The 14720-nt window shown below is 41.2% G+C and overlaps 1 protein-coding gene across 1 annotated transcript; it reads left to right on the forward strand.

Moving 5' to 3' along the window:
• The first annotated feature begins 2535 nt into the window (after positions 1-2535).
• Positions 2536-14720, forward strand: ccdc92 (coiled-coil domain containing 92). Its single transcript, XM_084727814.1, has 4 exons — positions 2536-3419; positions 7854-8021; positions 9381-9422; positions 13608-14720. Exons 2-4 carry the CDS (start codon positions 7886-7888, stop codon positions 14414-14416), a joined length of 987 nt encoding a protein of 328 aa, XP_084583940.1. The 5' UTR covers positions 2536-3419; positions 7854-7885; the 3' UTR covers positions 14417-14720.

Consider the following 14720-nt stretch of genomic DNA (forward strand, 5'->3'; position numbering starts at 1 on the left):
ATAGATATTTAATCTAGGTTTATAGTAGAAACTAAATTGAGGTTGTGAGAGAGGTTTAAATTCAATTGTTCTTAATTCTTTAATTGTAACATAATTTAAAGTTAAACTGTGATTTAATCATGTTTAAAAATTAATCCTTATTACTTACTTTTGTTTCTATTTACAGTGTAGCTGTGTTTGAAAGAATGTATTTCCTCACTTTTTCATGAACTGAACATCAATCTACTGATGCACTGGATTTATTTTTATGAGGCTGGGAGTCCCCCTGTGGACAGGTGAGACACAGGCTTTATGAAAGACATTTCTCAGCTGTATTCTTCCCAGCAGTGGATCGTCTGCAGGCAAAGGACAAAAAATCAACTGCTGTGAGCTGGTCAGAGTCACTGGAGGAGTGACTCAACTGGAACTCAACTCAGCCAAGAGTGCTGATATGATGTAAGTACCTGTATATTTCTAACACCAGTACTTTTACTTACAGTTGAGTAACTGACTTTAGCAACATCACAGTACTTGTATGTGAGTACAGATTTTCAGTGCTCTTTCCACCACTGGTAATATTTTAGTTGAAGCTGAAACTAGAATCTTGGAGACAGACGTAGGAAGTACCAGGAGCCAACGTAATGAAATAAGAACGGGTAATATGATCAAATGTTTTAGAGCTGGTTAATATCATAGATGCAGTTTCTGTACAAGTTGTTAGTTGCTAATAGCAGATTTAAGTAAGCCATATGTCAGAAACCTGTAAGATATTACAGTTTTTAAAAGCTTAAGATTAAAATGTGTAGGAATCTATGAGTACTAACAGTTTTTTGTCATTATTTTCAAAGGAGCAGCATCAGTTGTGAATAAATAAAGAATCAGCTGAGCCTCTGTCTGTCTCTCATGTCCCTGTCTTGTGTGCACAGTGCTGGGTTCTGACATGGTGGGGTACACTGTGCATTTCACCGGGCTGAGCCCTCGACACGGTTCATTGTCTGTCCACGGATTGAGAAGAAAATCATACATGAGTAAATCTCACTCACTCATAAATACATTTTGAAGTACTAAACCTAAGAGCAGAATGATAAATAACATCCAAAGGCTTAAAAGTAGAAGCAGAGTCGTGTCTATAAATCACATCACCATAATCCAAAGAGAAAAACACCTTCAACAATTCAACATAGGAAAGTTTGTCCTGTTTCCATAGAAACAGATCTAAACATTGGGCTGCCTTCTTTGTGGACTTTTAATGACTGGCATTATCTATATGATATTTGAATGTGATTTTGTCATCTCTCCAAATACTGAGGCATTTATATTCAAATTCTTTAAACGTTGGAATTGAAAATAGACGAATATGAAAATCAAAATTGGTTCATTATTATAAAATGAATTCTATTGATTAACCTTCATATCACATGATCACAGGTTGGATCTGTGGTGGCTGTGGGATGGCTGCGCTCCAGGAAATCAGTTGACTGGCGTCTGTTCAGGAACATCTTCATCGCCTGGTTTGTTACAGTTCCTATCTCTGGGCTGATCAGTGCCGCCATCATGGCTGTCTTCATATATCTGGTTCTGTGAGCCTCTCATCATTTAATGTGATGTCACAGTCATGATGTTATCTCACAGGAATGTGTCCATGAATGATGCAGGATCTAACAACACTGTTCAGATATCTACATGTCTGTGATACATCGAAAGGAATTCAATGTATATTAATTACTATGAAACATTTTCCACTGAATTGTTTTTTACTGTGTGTGAACATGGGAGGGATGGAGTTGTCAAGACATCATGAAGCCAATCTAAAGCCAAGACAATGACTTTGTAAAGAAATAGTCAAATGTAAAACTCCTTAAAGGGATTATTTTGACTGATTGCTGGTTTGAGTCCAGCACTGGAAACACAACTGTATAATTTTATACTGAACTTCACATCATAAATACAAATTTAACCTTTATTTCCAATTAGTTTGGTTTTTTTTTAAGCAGATTTAAGGAAAAATCATTGAGTTCATGTCCTTCGACTGAACATTAACCAACAGCTCTGAAGCACTACGTTGTGTTTCCTCACTGAGAGATGATTTTCCTGTGGTTTTACTGACACCAACAGGCCACATGATGGAGCTGTGCTGCAGATAATTGATGCTACTGTTGTGTTTGGCCACTTTGTAAGTAATTTTCTTTTTCCCCACAAAAGAAACCAACCTACATGCACCAGAGGGGCTCGTTTGATTTTGCACATGTCATGGGCAAAGTGAGATCAAGTCAAGTTTTCCCAGAAGGGCAGTTTGTTGTGCAGCAGTAAAAACAGTAATACACAACATCAAAAAAAGACGGGGCAGCTCAGTGGTGCAGCAAAAGGGTTGTTGTGGCCTTTCTGGGCCTTTCTCTGGGGAGTTTGCATGTTCTCCTCTGGCTTCCTCCTACAGTCCAAAGATATGCAGGTTAAAAGGTTAACTGGTAACTTTAAATTGTCCATAGGTGTGGATGTGAATGGTTGTCCGTCTCTCTGTGTTTGCACTGTGATGAAGTGGTGACTTCTCTTTGTTAAATCACTAATGCTAATTCAGAAATCCATTTTTGTTGAATACTAGTTTTGGTGTCCATGCCGTTCTCTTGAGTTTTTGAACATTTTTGACAATAGATTAATTTATAATATGCATAAGTACATGTAAAATTAAAGCATTGACGATAAATGAAAAAAGTAACATGTGAATGAGTTATCACAGTGTGCTGTAGTTGCAGTATCCCTAATCTGCCACTGCAGCTCAACACTCCCCTCTGCTCTCCACCAGCTGAATTCTGTCCAACAGCTTCCATCTGGTCTCATTAATTTACTTCATGCTGGCAGTTTGGCACCTGATGGACATTAAACCTGACACCTAAACACGGTGAAGTGAGCGTTAAAAAAAATGGTCAGATATCTCACTGATTGCAGTCATGCTTTGCTCCGTCACGGCCACTAGATGGCGTGAAAGCATCATTGCAGATCAGCTGAAAGATTCGGTTGCTATGGTGATGACGCTGGGTTCTAAAAACTGTAGCACGTCCCTGACAACCAACATTTCATAACATACGAGGTAAGTAAAATCACGTCTTATGTTGTAATTTTTAATCTAAACTAGAATTCTTTATTGATAATGTTGAATTAGACTATTAGAAATGATCGGATGTTTTCATGCTACTGTAGTCTCCCCTGGTTTCCCATGATGCATCGCTTTATTTTGTCTAGTAGCTCAGGGAGATGATAGGGAACTGACACAGCCGCCCTCCCCTCTCACCCGACCGACCGAGGCAGAGAGCCACTGACAGACTGACAGCATCACCGACATGCCCCGCACCACAGAGAGCACTTAGCCGCTGAGGCTCGTCTGTCCTACTACCCTTTATAACCGTTTACAAGATATTCAGCGGCCGCGTATTTTTAGCCATCAGGTAAGCTCTGCGCCAGATAATGTGCTGCTGTAGCCTGGTTAGCTGTTCAGCTAGGCTAGCATCATTAAAGCCTCATACGTACTTCCACTGTATGGAGACGTTCTTTCATTCAAAATATTTTTAAATACCGCTATTTTGATATCACTCTGCTTATCAGCCTATGTGTGCGTATTTTAACTTGTATTTTTAAATTCGGCCTTATCCAAACAGGCTGACTTCAGTGACATTTTCAACCCATACACATTAACAAATCGTAAATCGTTAAACAGCACGGTAGTGAAATGTAAAAATCCCGTATTTGGTTCATTCATGCATGCCGAATTTACCACAACACATCTTGAATGTCAAAACTTATTGTTATAGTTTACCATTTGTACATTTCCGTTTGTGCGTAGCAGCCTTTTATTTGTGCGGTCAGCTTTAGAGGGAGTTCCGCACCGTGTCAATCTTGCTAAACCTACTACTACTTCTGTTAAAAATTGAGTCTGGTTTGTTGGATGTACATATGCCGACTTCACCAGAGCATCTCCACAATGCCTAAACACTTTGTTAATATTTTGCCATTGGTACGTTTCCCTTTGTCCATTTTATGCTTTTGTTTAAGTGACGGATTGTAAAGGGAGTTGTGCTCAATTCAGCTAAATTCTGAGCTTGTTTTGGAATTAAGCCCTGATCGTAGGATTCATAGGTGCCGAATTTACCAGAACACCCCCATAATGTCAAAACATATTGTTTATATTTTAGCATTTGTACATTTTCTTTTGTCTATGGCATGATTTTATTTGTGTGACGGATTGTAAAGGGAGTTTGGTTTGTGACGTATCGGAACTAGCTTGTTTGCGGTTCCTGAAACTGGACAGCTCCTCCCTGGACAGTACATAACATTAGCTGCAAGGACAGCCTTTGTGATGATCGTACTGTTGGAAATGCAGTGATGGCTTCCAACAACAGTAACAGCAGGGTCATAAAACAAACGAGGTGTTTGTGAGGCACCGTTGTCTCGTCAGCCGCGGTGTTTGTTGTGTTTGATGATGATAAAGAAGGTCGTGTCCTGGATGGTTTCTGCTGTCTGGAGTCTGTTTGTGTGCAGCAACGATCCTCTGGCAGCTTCAGTCAGGACCAGCAGCGGTTTAATGTGAACCGTGGCTCTGGGGTGCTGTCCGCAATGCAGGTGCTGAAATTGAAAGTGCCATGGAAAGTATGAGTCCCCACCGGCTCCTGTTAAAACTGGAGCCAGTGTTTCTAATGGTTATACTGGTTAACCTTTAGTGGTTTATTTACTGATGACTGGTAGGCCTACGTTTCCTAAACCAGAAGATTTCTATTTTTCTCATCCAAAGCCCCCCCCCCCCCCCCCCATCCAAATATTCTAACATGTGTTATGTTTTGTTTTTTGTTTGTTTGTTTGTTTTACACTTCTACTTAGTACTTAAGTGAAAGAACAACACTGGAGAAAGGAGAGTGTGTTTCACTTTTAGTGCACACATAAAATAAAAATGCTGATTCTGATTATTAATATACAATAAAAATGAGACATGAATAATAGACAATACAAAATATGCCTACTAGAAAAACATAAAAAGAAAAATAACAGGCCTAGACCGGGGCTTGTTGTCGTTTGATTTTAATACCGGCAGCAGTAGCAGTACCCTCCAAGCTGTTTGTGAATAAACAAGAAATCAAGTATAGACACTAACATTTTAAGCACTGGTCCTGCAGGCTGCAGACTCTGTGGAACGGTAATGCTGTGTTGCTGAAGGCTCACAACTTTAAACTTTTTCAACCAGTTTAAGAAAATACACAAAATTTGCAACCGAAGTGGCCGCAGGGTAAATTTTTATAGCCGCAGGCCAATGTCAATCCCTGTAAATCTTTTTTAAATATAATGATAAATTATATTAACCCCTATTTGAGAACCACTGACTATAGATACAAACAAAAATACAAAAACAAAGACTATGACAGAGTGTCTAGATTGCATTTTGACCTAAAATACTTGCAACAAAATGAGAAAAGACATGAAGTGTGGCATATGTGTGCAGAGAAACAGCATCATGACTGGGGGGCCAGTAGCTGATAAGCTCTTGTTGTGGCTAATGGTAGCTACTAGCTAATGTTTCATGCTGCTGCAGTTCATTGATTATTTATGTTCTCTGTATGGTGAAATGTTGTTGTGATGTTTGCGTATTAGGAAAAGAAAGACACTGGTTTGACTTTAAGTTGTGATCTTTGAAACAGACGTAGTTGTTGACTTATTTGCATTTACAACAAAGAGATCTAACCTTTATCGTCTCTGTTGAATCATCTGAACTTCTCCTGTCCTCCTCTGTGCCACCGTCACCTGCACACTGTGGCATGAGCCATGTTTCAGCTGGCTGAGGTCATGTCTTTGCAAATGGAAAACTATCTAAGCTATTCTAGGAAGGAGCTGGGATGAGAGATATGCTTGCAGCGCAGGGTTTACCGGAAGGACTCCACATTACTCATCAATAATAGATTATCTCCTCGGCCTGCATGACACACCACTGGCTCTGTTTGTGATTACAACACTGTGTTTTGGTTCTCACATGTTTCCCTTTCCCCCTGTAAGTCATGACAAAATCACACAGACAGATAACTGAAGAAGCTGGGGCGTGTGTCCAGTAGCGAGGTGTCATGGGATACATTATTCATGTTAGTGAGCTGATGATGTAAGAGTGAGAAGCTCTGGGATGTTTTATTGAAGCACTCTTATGTATGCAGGCAGGGAGAGGCTTTCTCTGCACTCAGGAGGAGGTGTGTTGCAGGGATCAATGTGCTCTCAACTCTCAGCCCGGTACAGTCGTCTGTCTGGTTGAGGGTGGAGATGTGGGGACTGACTGTATGGAGACAAGACAATGTCCCGTGTAGGGGGGGAGGAGAATGAAGGTGGGGCGAGGCAGGGAAAGAAGAAGCCTGCTTGAACTTGACAGTCTTCATGCCACGCCCAATGTCACTGTGACGTCCATCAATGTGTTCAGCTTTGATTTTTTGTTGTTGTTGACAGTTATGGATGTAGAAGATATGGAAACTCATTTTCTCCAAAATTATGGAAAAAAAGATCCTGTTTATAATGAGAAACTATTTTTCAAAATAATGCCTTATTATTTCAAAATAATAGAAGTGGATACTATCTATACTATACTCTTATACAACTATATGATACTAAGATATTACTATACTGTAGTGGTATCTGGAATTTGGTACAGGGACCCAACAGTACCTTTTTTCAGTACTTTACTCTCTCTGTAATAACAAAAACGTCATTTCAGTTATAAAAAAATTAGTCCAAACTTCTAAATTTCAACACTCAAAAAGGGAGAATTTTAAAAACATCTGAAAGAGAATATTTTGTAGCAGAACAAAACGTCATTCCCACCATCTGTTGTATTTATTTATGTACCAAGTGAGGAGATTCAGTGCTTCAGGATACTGTATGCATTCTGGCTGGCTGATGTCTACTGCATTGCACATCGACATATGATGACGTCCACAGTGAAACATCATGGATGATGATGTTGTCGCTGGATCTAAAAGAGTCTCTGTCTCTGCACCACACCCCACACATCTGTAATTTAGTTGTGTTAAATAATAAAATAATAAACATGACATGCAGACGTAGTGCAATGAACAGCAGCAACAAGCTTCTTTTTACGTTCTCTCCCACATGTCAAAATCAAAAGCAACAATTCGGTGGCAACACTACGTCAAATACAGATGACTTTTATATCATGATGTTATGATGGTTGAGGGATCAGTGAGAGACGACTGTCAGCCATCCTCAACCCTGGTATTCACCTGATACATTATGTTATTAGACTTTTCTAAGTTGGCACTGAAATACCAGTATAAGAATTTAACTTTATTTTCTCACCTATCGCCTGTGCTGAGTTTCCACTGTAAATCATATTATACAGTGTCGATTAGATCAGGGTCTGAGTTTTTAAGGCCTGCTGCTCACTCTCAGGTTTTCGATCAATAGCTTCATTTTGCTAAAACCGATTGTTTCTATTTATGTTCTCTTAGTCTTTCTCTGCAACAGTCTCACTGTAGCACTGACCCAGCCTTATTAATGATGATAGTCTGCACACACTATCTGCATAATAATAAAGCATGCCGGCTGATCTTTTTATCAACAAACAGGTTAAGAATTTTTACACTTGTCTGGTTAGTTGAAGTGCCAAATGGCCGCCATCGTGAAAGGATTCGATATTATTATCCAATAGTGATTAGTTCGATGTGTCATCTAAAGCAGATTGTCTCAGCCAGTTGGCAAACAGAGCAAAGTTGGATTACATCCCAAAACCCAGATGTTTATAGGTGAAGGAGTGAGAATTATCATGTTTGCCAGGTGGACTGACTTTTGTTTGTTCTCTCTCTGTGTTTCTGTGTTTCCCCTTGTTCTGGTGTCTGGAGGTTGTGAGGCTGGTGTGTGAACCGAATCAGTCATGGCATCAGCAAACGTAACACTGGAAAATCAGCTGCACAGCGCACAGAAGAACCTACTCTTCCTGCAGCAGGACCACGCCAACACGTTGAAGGGGCTGCACGCAGAGATCCGCAGATTACAACAGCAATGCACAGGTGAGAACACGCAAGCTACTTAAGTTTCCTCCTTTAAAAAAATACTTTCATGGGATGGCTTTTAACTAAAAGAGTCTCTTTGTCTGATTCTGTTATAATTAACATATTGTCTCTTTGTTTATTTCTTGATCACGTTTATATATTTATATATATATTTATGCTTGTGAAGCATGTTGCTGTTGCTGTTGTTGTTTTTTAAAAAGTGTTATATAAATTAGGTTTATTATTATGTTATTATTGTTAAGTTAAAATGAGAAGATGTCAAACAATACAGCTTCATTTAACTACAAAAAGTTAAATACGGTGGCAGCTGGCTGAAGGGAAATCACCAGGGAGATGCTCATCAAGGTAAATGACCATCGCTAATAACAACCTGCTGTTGGCGATACTGTATTCCAGCAAGTGAATGTCTAAATTGCACAATATAAAACATGTCTTCTATTTAAAAAGTACAAATGTAGGAGGAAGTACTCACCCACACTTTACTTGTCTGATCTCCAGTGCACAGCTGATTGGTGTCGCAAGGTGGAAATTACTCATTATCATCATTTTTTGTGACTGAGATCTACCACCCACTTTCATATTTTACTATCACAGTGCGGGTGGCTGGTGCCAATTTCCCAGCTTGGGTTCGTGGTTTGATTACATGACTGAAGTACATATTTAATTAATTCAGTGGGGAAGGAGAGCGCTGAATGTCATGTGATGCAGTTCACAAGATGGATGCTCACATTCAGCCAGGACATGATATTAAACTTTCAGGTGTCTAAAATACATGTTGCTGCTGACCCTGTCCACAGCAGTGCATTGTTTCACTTCCTACTTGAACATTTGAAACAGCAAAGTAAACGGTACAGATTTCAATAAAGATCTCAGCATCTTTGACTTTGTAACTTGGACAGATGCACAACCTAAATGGATATTTGGGACCAACAAGATGCTGTGGTGCCACTATTAAACCTTTTAGAAAGAGTCTAATGACTTATGGGAAACGCACTTAAGCATTAGTGAGTACAGCCTGCACTGCAACACAGCAGAACCTGTATTGAGCAGCATACCAGTAACAGATTTACTCCTCCACAAAGGGAGGCTATAAAGGTGGTCACCCTGGAGAGCAGGACACTGTCTGCTTCAGCCCCGATTCCCCGCCGTATCCTTGGCTAACCCATCGTTGAAACTGACGTGAAACTCTCACTAATCTCGTTAAACGAATGCTCCACCATATGGAGAGCTCTGACATGTTTTCCCCACACATGCACTACTGCTGGTGAGCCTGTGTGAGGAGGAGCATGTTGTTTTATAGCTGCAACCTCATGTGACTCAGACGTGTAAGTAACCTTCTCCTGTTTTTTTCCACAGATCTGACATATGAGCTCACTGTGAGAAGCTCTGATCCCTCAGGTAAGCCTCCATCATAAAATACAGAACACACACACATCAGCTTTATCACTCACAGGCAATGGGCCTCCTGCAAGAAACTGTTTAAGAACATTTTTTTTCTTATTTCTGTTCAGACTCATTAGGGCTGCAACTAAAGACTATTTTCAAAGTCAAGTATTCAGTCAGTTATTTTCTTAATAATTGGTCAATAGTTGTTTGTTTTAAAATGTCAGAAAATGGTTAAAAATGTTGATCAGTGTTTCCCAAAGTCCAAGACCACGTCCTCAAATGTCTCGTTTTGTCCACAACTCAAAGATCATCAGTTTACTGTCAGAGACGAGGAAAGAAACCAGAAAATATTCACATTTAAGAAGCTGGAATCAGAGAATTTGGACTTCTTTTCTTAGAAAATTACTCAGACCAGTTTATTGATTATCAAAATATTTGGTGATTAATCTAATAATTGATTAAAGCAATACAGCTCTAGTATCCATTATTTTCTTATTTTGTGAGTACACATTGATTTCTGGACTTTACCTGTGTTTTCTTATTTTTGCTCTTCTCTTGTGTAACAAAATTTTATGAGTGGTGGAGAGTGAAAGAGAAAGAGAGAGAAAATTTCAAGAGTATTTCATTTTTTAGAATTATAATCATAGTATCTGTTAATTTAAAATTAATTTAAATTATTTGTTAAACTCATTAAAAAATCTATAATCAAAAAAATATTCAGTGTTTCACCTGAGGGAATGCCTTTAACTGTTAACAGTTAAATTTTACAAGTTTTCTCACGTCTATTTACTGCTTCATAAATTTGATGCTTTTATATATTTTATGTCATCACAGGTACTTATATCTCAGAGTTCAGTTTAATTATTAAACAAATAATTCAAAGTGTGAACATGCACAGCAGCAGCAGAATTTGTCCCCGTGTATTTTAGAATTACACGTCAGTGTGTGAGAATGGGTGGAGCCCAGTCTGGATTCCTGCTGGTAACAGCGGGGTGTTGCAGGGGTCTGTCCTGTTTACATGTTTTATATCAATGAAATTATTTTGTCCCTGTGTGGTTGTCAAACTCGTTTGTATACAGACTACAGTATTTTGTACTGTGTTGATTCAGCTCAGTAAGCCAGAGAGAAACTTTTAACTACATGTTCGCATAAGCACCCCGACGCATCAACAGTTAATTAAAATTTTATCGAAATAGCAATATGGCCCACTGCAATTTTCAAACTGCAGGAGGTACAATATTTATTTAAGGTGAAATTTCTCTCAAAATGCCATTTTAAATTAAATATTGTGCAAAAATGTCTGGCCTACATATCATATTACAGACTTAAGAAAACATCTTTGTTTGGTACAAATCTCCGCAAATTTCACGCCATAACCATTTAAAATGTTTTTTAATGAAAATAAGAATAATGATGTAAAAGTTATTCCCTCTAATGTCGCAGATCATATCACAATTGCATTATCAGTCAAAATAATCTCTTAAAATCATTCAGCCTTAATTTGAACCAATGGTCATGTGCATTCTCCTAGTTGGCAAACTATGGAAAAAAATAGAATTATTATACAGAAATCAAAACAGTTTCCTTTCGGGAATTGCAGAAAGAAGATCGTTGAATCAACTTTCCTATGAGTTTTAGACTTGCAGACTTGTAGGATGTAAATTAAAGACACGCTGCTGCCTCCATATTTAGGCCCTTTGATTCTGTTTGCCACTCAGCACTAAGTTCATTACTAGCAACAGCAATAAAACTCCACAGCTGGATCCTCGAAGACGAGGTTGGCTGGTCCTCTCTGACTGACTGAGAGATGCAATAAGCACCGGCACCTGTATATCTATGAATATTTATCTATATTCTATGTTATCACAGAAACTACAGGGCTCTGCGTTGATGTTGCTATCAGTCGGGCCACAATCAAAAGATACTTTTCACTGGGCCTAACAGCTTTGCTGGGGAACCCAGAGACAAAACTCTACAACAGTGAAGGACATAAATCTGTTTTCTGCTAAAACAGAAGGCCTGAGAGCAGAGGACCGTGTCTGTTTCCTGGTAACAAAGTCCCACCCAGGAAGCATTGCATTGTGGGACTCCTTGCAGTTCATTAGATCCCTCACTGCTCATGGCTAACTGCCCCTCCTCCCACGTTACCATGGCCAAGACATGGAGTCCCAACAGTGCTGTGATTCAGGCCCAGCAGCTACACTGTCTTCATGCCGCAGAGCACAGTCAGGGAGGACCTGGCTAGCTGCGTACAGTTTAGTTTATTTACACGTTACTGATGACCTCACTGATGTATGTGTGTCACCATGGTGACAGTATGTCATAGGCTTTTTAACATGGCTGCCCACCTCCAAAAAAAATGTTGTTAAAGCCTCCACTTAGAGGGACTATCATGTTAGTGTCGGACATCTCACAGATTGGAGTGCAGGAAATGAGATTATCTGTCACAGCGCTGCTAATGCACAGCCTGCAACCTGCTTAGTGCAGCAGGACTCCGCTGCTCCAGCTGGGGTGAACTCCACCCCCCCGTCAAAAAAAAAAAAAAAAATCAGTCATCTTTCTAACCATCCCTGGATTTGAGAAGTCATGTGTTTAGTGAATGTAAATAATAACTAGACATCCAAAATGTGCACTTTTCCAACATGGCTGTACAGGCTGTAGGTGGGTGTGGCAGGGCAGGGTGGAGGCAGCAGTGGTGAAGGTCAGAGTGGAGCAGTGCCCTCACTGTCTACCAGAGCTGTAATGTGAAATTGGAGCTCTCAGCCCACTGCAGATGAGTCTCTATAGGATCATAGTGTCTCTGTCAGCTGACAGACTGTCCACACTCGGTGTCTGCAGCACTTAATGCACTAATGATTGCTCCAGTCTGGGGATGTGTGTGTCCCTGGGCGTGTATTTCTTGTGTGTACTTATTTATGTGTACTTGGGCCCCATCCCTAAGCCCCCTGCACAAAGCTGCAAACAGGGCAGTGCAGCTCTTATTGCTGGTTTCTCAGCGATGCAGTTGTCATTTTCATGCTCATGTTGTGTAAGTAGTGTACTTGTGTCCATGGGTGTGTTGGTCTTATAATGAGGTGCATTGTTGATGCTTTGCTATCTTTAGGCAGCAGAAAGTGATTGAACCATTGTCTTGAGTCAGTGGTGCAGTTTTTTCCTGCCATTAAAAGGAGGCATTTATCAGACTGAGATGTTCCTACACAGGTGGGCTCACAACATGATTACACTCTGCTTCTAGAGCGCCGCAATCAAGATAATGATTAATAACGGATGGGTTCGACAGTAAGGAGTGCCCATGTCAGATGCAATGTCAGGCAAATAAGTCTGGCAACTCACTTGCCTGTCTGGGCAAGTGGTAAGAAGAAATTAAACTATCAAAATATTTTGATAATCTTTTTTTCATGCAAAATGGCAGAAAATGCATTTTTACCACTTTTCATTGTTTATTATCACAGAAGCTCTGACAGGGCTCCAGATTTATACGGCTGTTTTACTCCAAACAATTTCATTGTATGAATGTCAACTGTGTGTCTGTAGAACACAGGACATTAATCAGCATCAGATCTTGATTAAGGCTGCACAGTTAATCACAATATTATGGTTATCACAATATGGCAAGTGCAACATTGAAATTGCAGAAAAATGTGGGACAAAGAGCATTACAGTGAAGTCCTGTAGTGCTGCACAGATGCCCTGGTCTACAAATCTTGTTCTCCAGATGTCAGAAAACATCTTTGTTTGGTACAGACCCCAACAAACGTAACATCATCATCACTTTGTTGTTTTTTTCCCAGTGAAAATATTGCAATTTCAGTCAAAATAATTGCAATCTGCACCTCAACAAGGGTGTCAGTCTTTCAGCATCCCTGTTTGCTTCTCTAACTCGTTGAATTCACCATTAATGGGCTCTTAAAGGGAAACATTCTGATTGGTTTGATTCATGTTATGCCCATAACACACCCTTGATTAATTAAGAGACTAAATACAACCCCTTTGAGCTTTGCACCCTACTTAGCACCCAGTTGAGCACCATTTAAATAGTGAAAGTGGAGTTGGACACGCCCAAACTGGCCATGATCGGTGCGCATTGGACCATGTGCCATAGATCACCTAAACAGGCTCTTGATGTTTTCTGCTGGATGCATCTGTGCAGACGTGTCAGAGCTGCTGTGTTAACTGTTCCTCATTGTATGTGTGCAGACAGCAGCGAGGTCCGGTGCAGGGAGCTTCAGAGGAGGTGTGAGGAGCTGGAGGCTCAGCTGAAGAAGAAGGAGGAGGAGAACACAGAGCTGCTCAGGGACCTCGAGCAGAAGAACGCCATGATCTCCGTCCTGGAGAACACCATCAAGGAGCGGGAGAAGAAGTACCTGGAGGAGCTGAAGATGAAGAGCCACAAGCTGGCCGTTCTGTCTGGCGAGCTGGAGCAGAGAGCGAGCACCATCGCTTACCTCACCTCACAGCTGCACGCCACCAAGAAGAAGCTGCTAACGGGCAGCTCGTCAGAGGCCAGCCCCAACGTCAGTCCCGTCACCTCCTACAAGCCCACGCCACCTCCGTCCAAGGACAGGCAGCCTGAGACCCCACGGCGCCGCATGAAGAAGAGTCTCTCGCAGCCTCTTCACCCAGAGCTCACGGAGGTGTACCGGCTCGGCCCGGATGGCAAACGGCTGGTCCTGCGGGACCCGGTGGATGCCATGCCCGACCCCACGCCGTTCCTGCAGGCCGGGAGAGAGTCACCTGAGCCGCAGGTGGTGCGAGAACGACCTGCCGTCATCCCTCCTATCCCCTCTGAGCGCTCCCCCGTCCCTCCCCTGGGTGCCATGGCCAGCCCTCGCCACAGCCCCGCCCGGGACCGTCAGTACAGGGCTCATGTGGGTGTGGCGCACCGCATCCCGCATGGCACCCCTCCCCTCGCCCCGGCACAGGCAGAGCTGGAGACGCTGGCAGTGGACCAGGTCAACGAGGAGAAGGTCGTGAGAAAACGCTCGGGAGCCGACAGGACAGTTTAACACTGCAGCGTTAACACGCGCACACACATCTACTGTATACACATGGTGGGAGCCGGAAAATATCAGTATACATGCACTGCAGGACCCTCAAACGCATCACCAGTGCCTGACAAAATCTCTGCAATCTGACCAACCCCTGACATCACACCTACAGGTTACACAGACTTAAATAGGCCTCATGCACCTGACCTAACAAAATGAATGTGTAGAAGCAGGTGTGGTGTTGAATGATGCTATGAAGGTCAGGTGAACTCAGAAAATAGAACATAAGTATTTACAAGAGAGGCACTTGTGGCTTTGTTGT

Source organism: Lutjanus erythropterus, chromosome 10 (genome assembly GCF_056507025.1).
Source record: "Lutjanus erythropterus isolate fLutEry1 chromosome 10, fLutEry1.hap2, whole genome shotgun sequence".
Classification (NCBI taxonomy): Eukaryota; Metazoa; Chordata; class Actinopteri; order Lutjaniformes; family Lutjanidae; genus Lutjanus; species Lutjanus erythropterus.

Coding starts and splice junctions, on each gene's coding strand:
- ccdc92 (XM_084727814.1), top strand. CDS start 7,886: ATGGCATCAGCAAACGTAACACTGGAAAATCAGCTGCACAGCGCACAG. Junction 8,022..9,380: donor ATTACAACAGCAATGCACAG/GTGAGAACACGC, acceptor TTTTTTCCACAG/ATCTGACATATGAGCTCACT. Junction 9,423..13,607: donor GAGAAGCTCTGATCCCTCAG/GTAAGCCTCCAT, acceptor GTATGTGTGCAG/ACAGCAGCGAGGTCCGGTGC.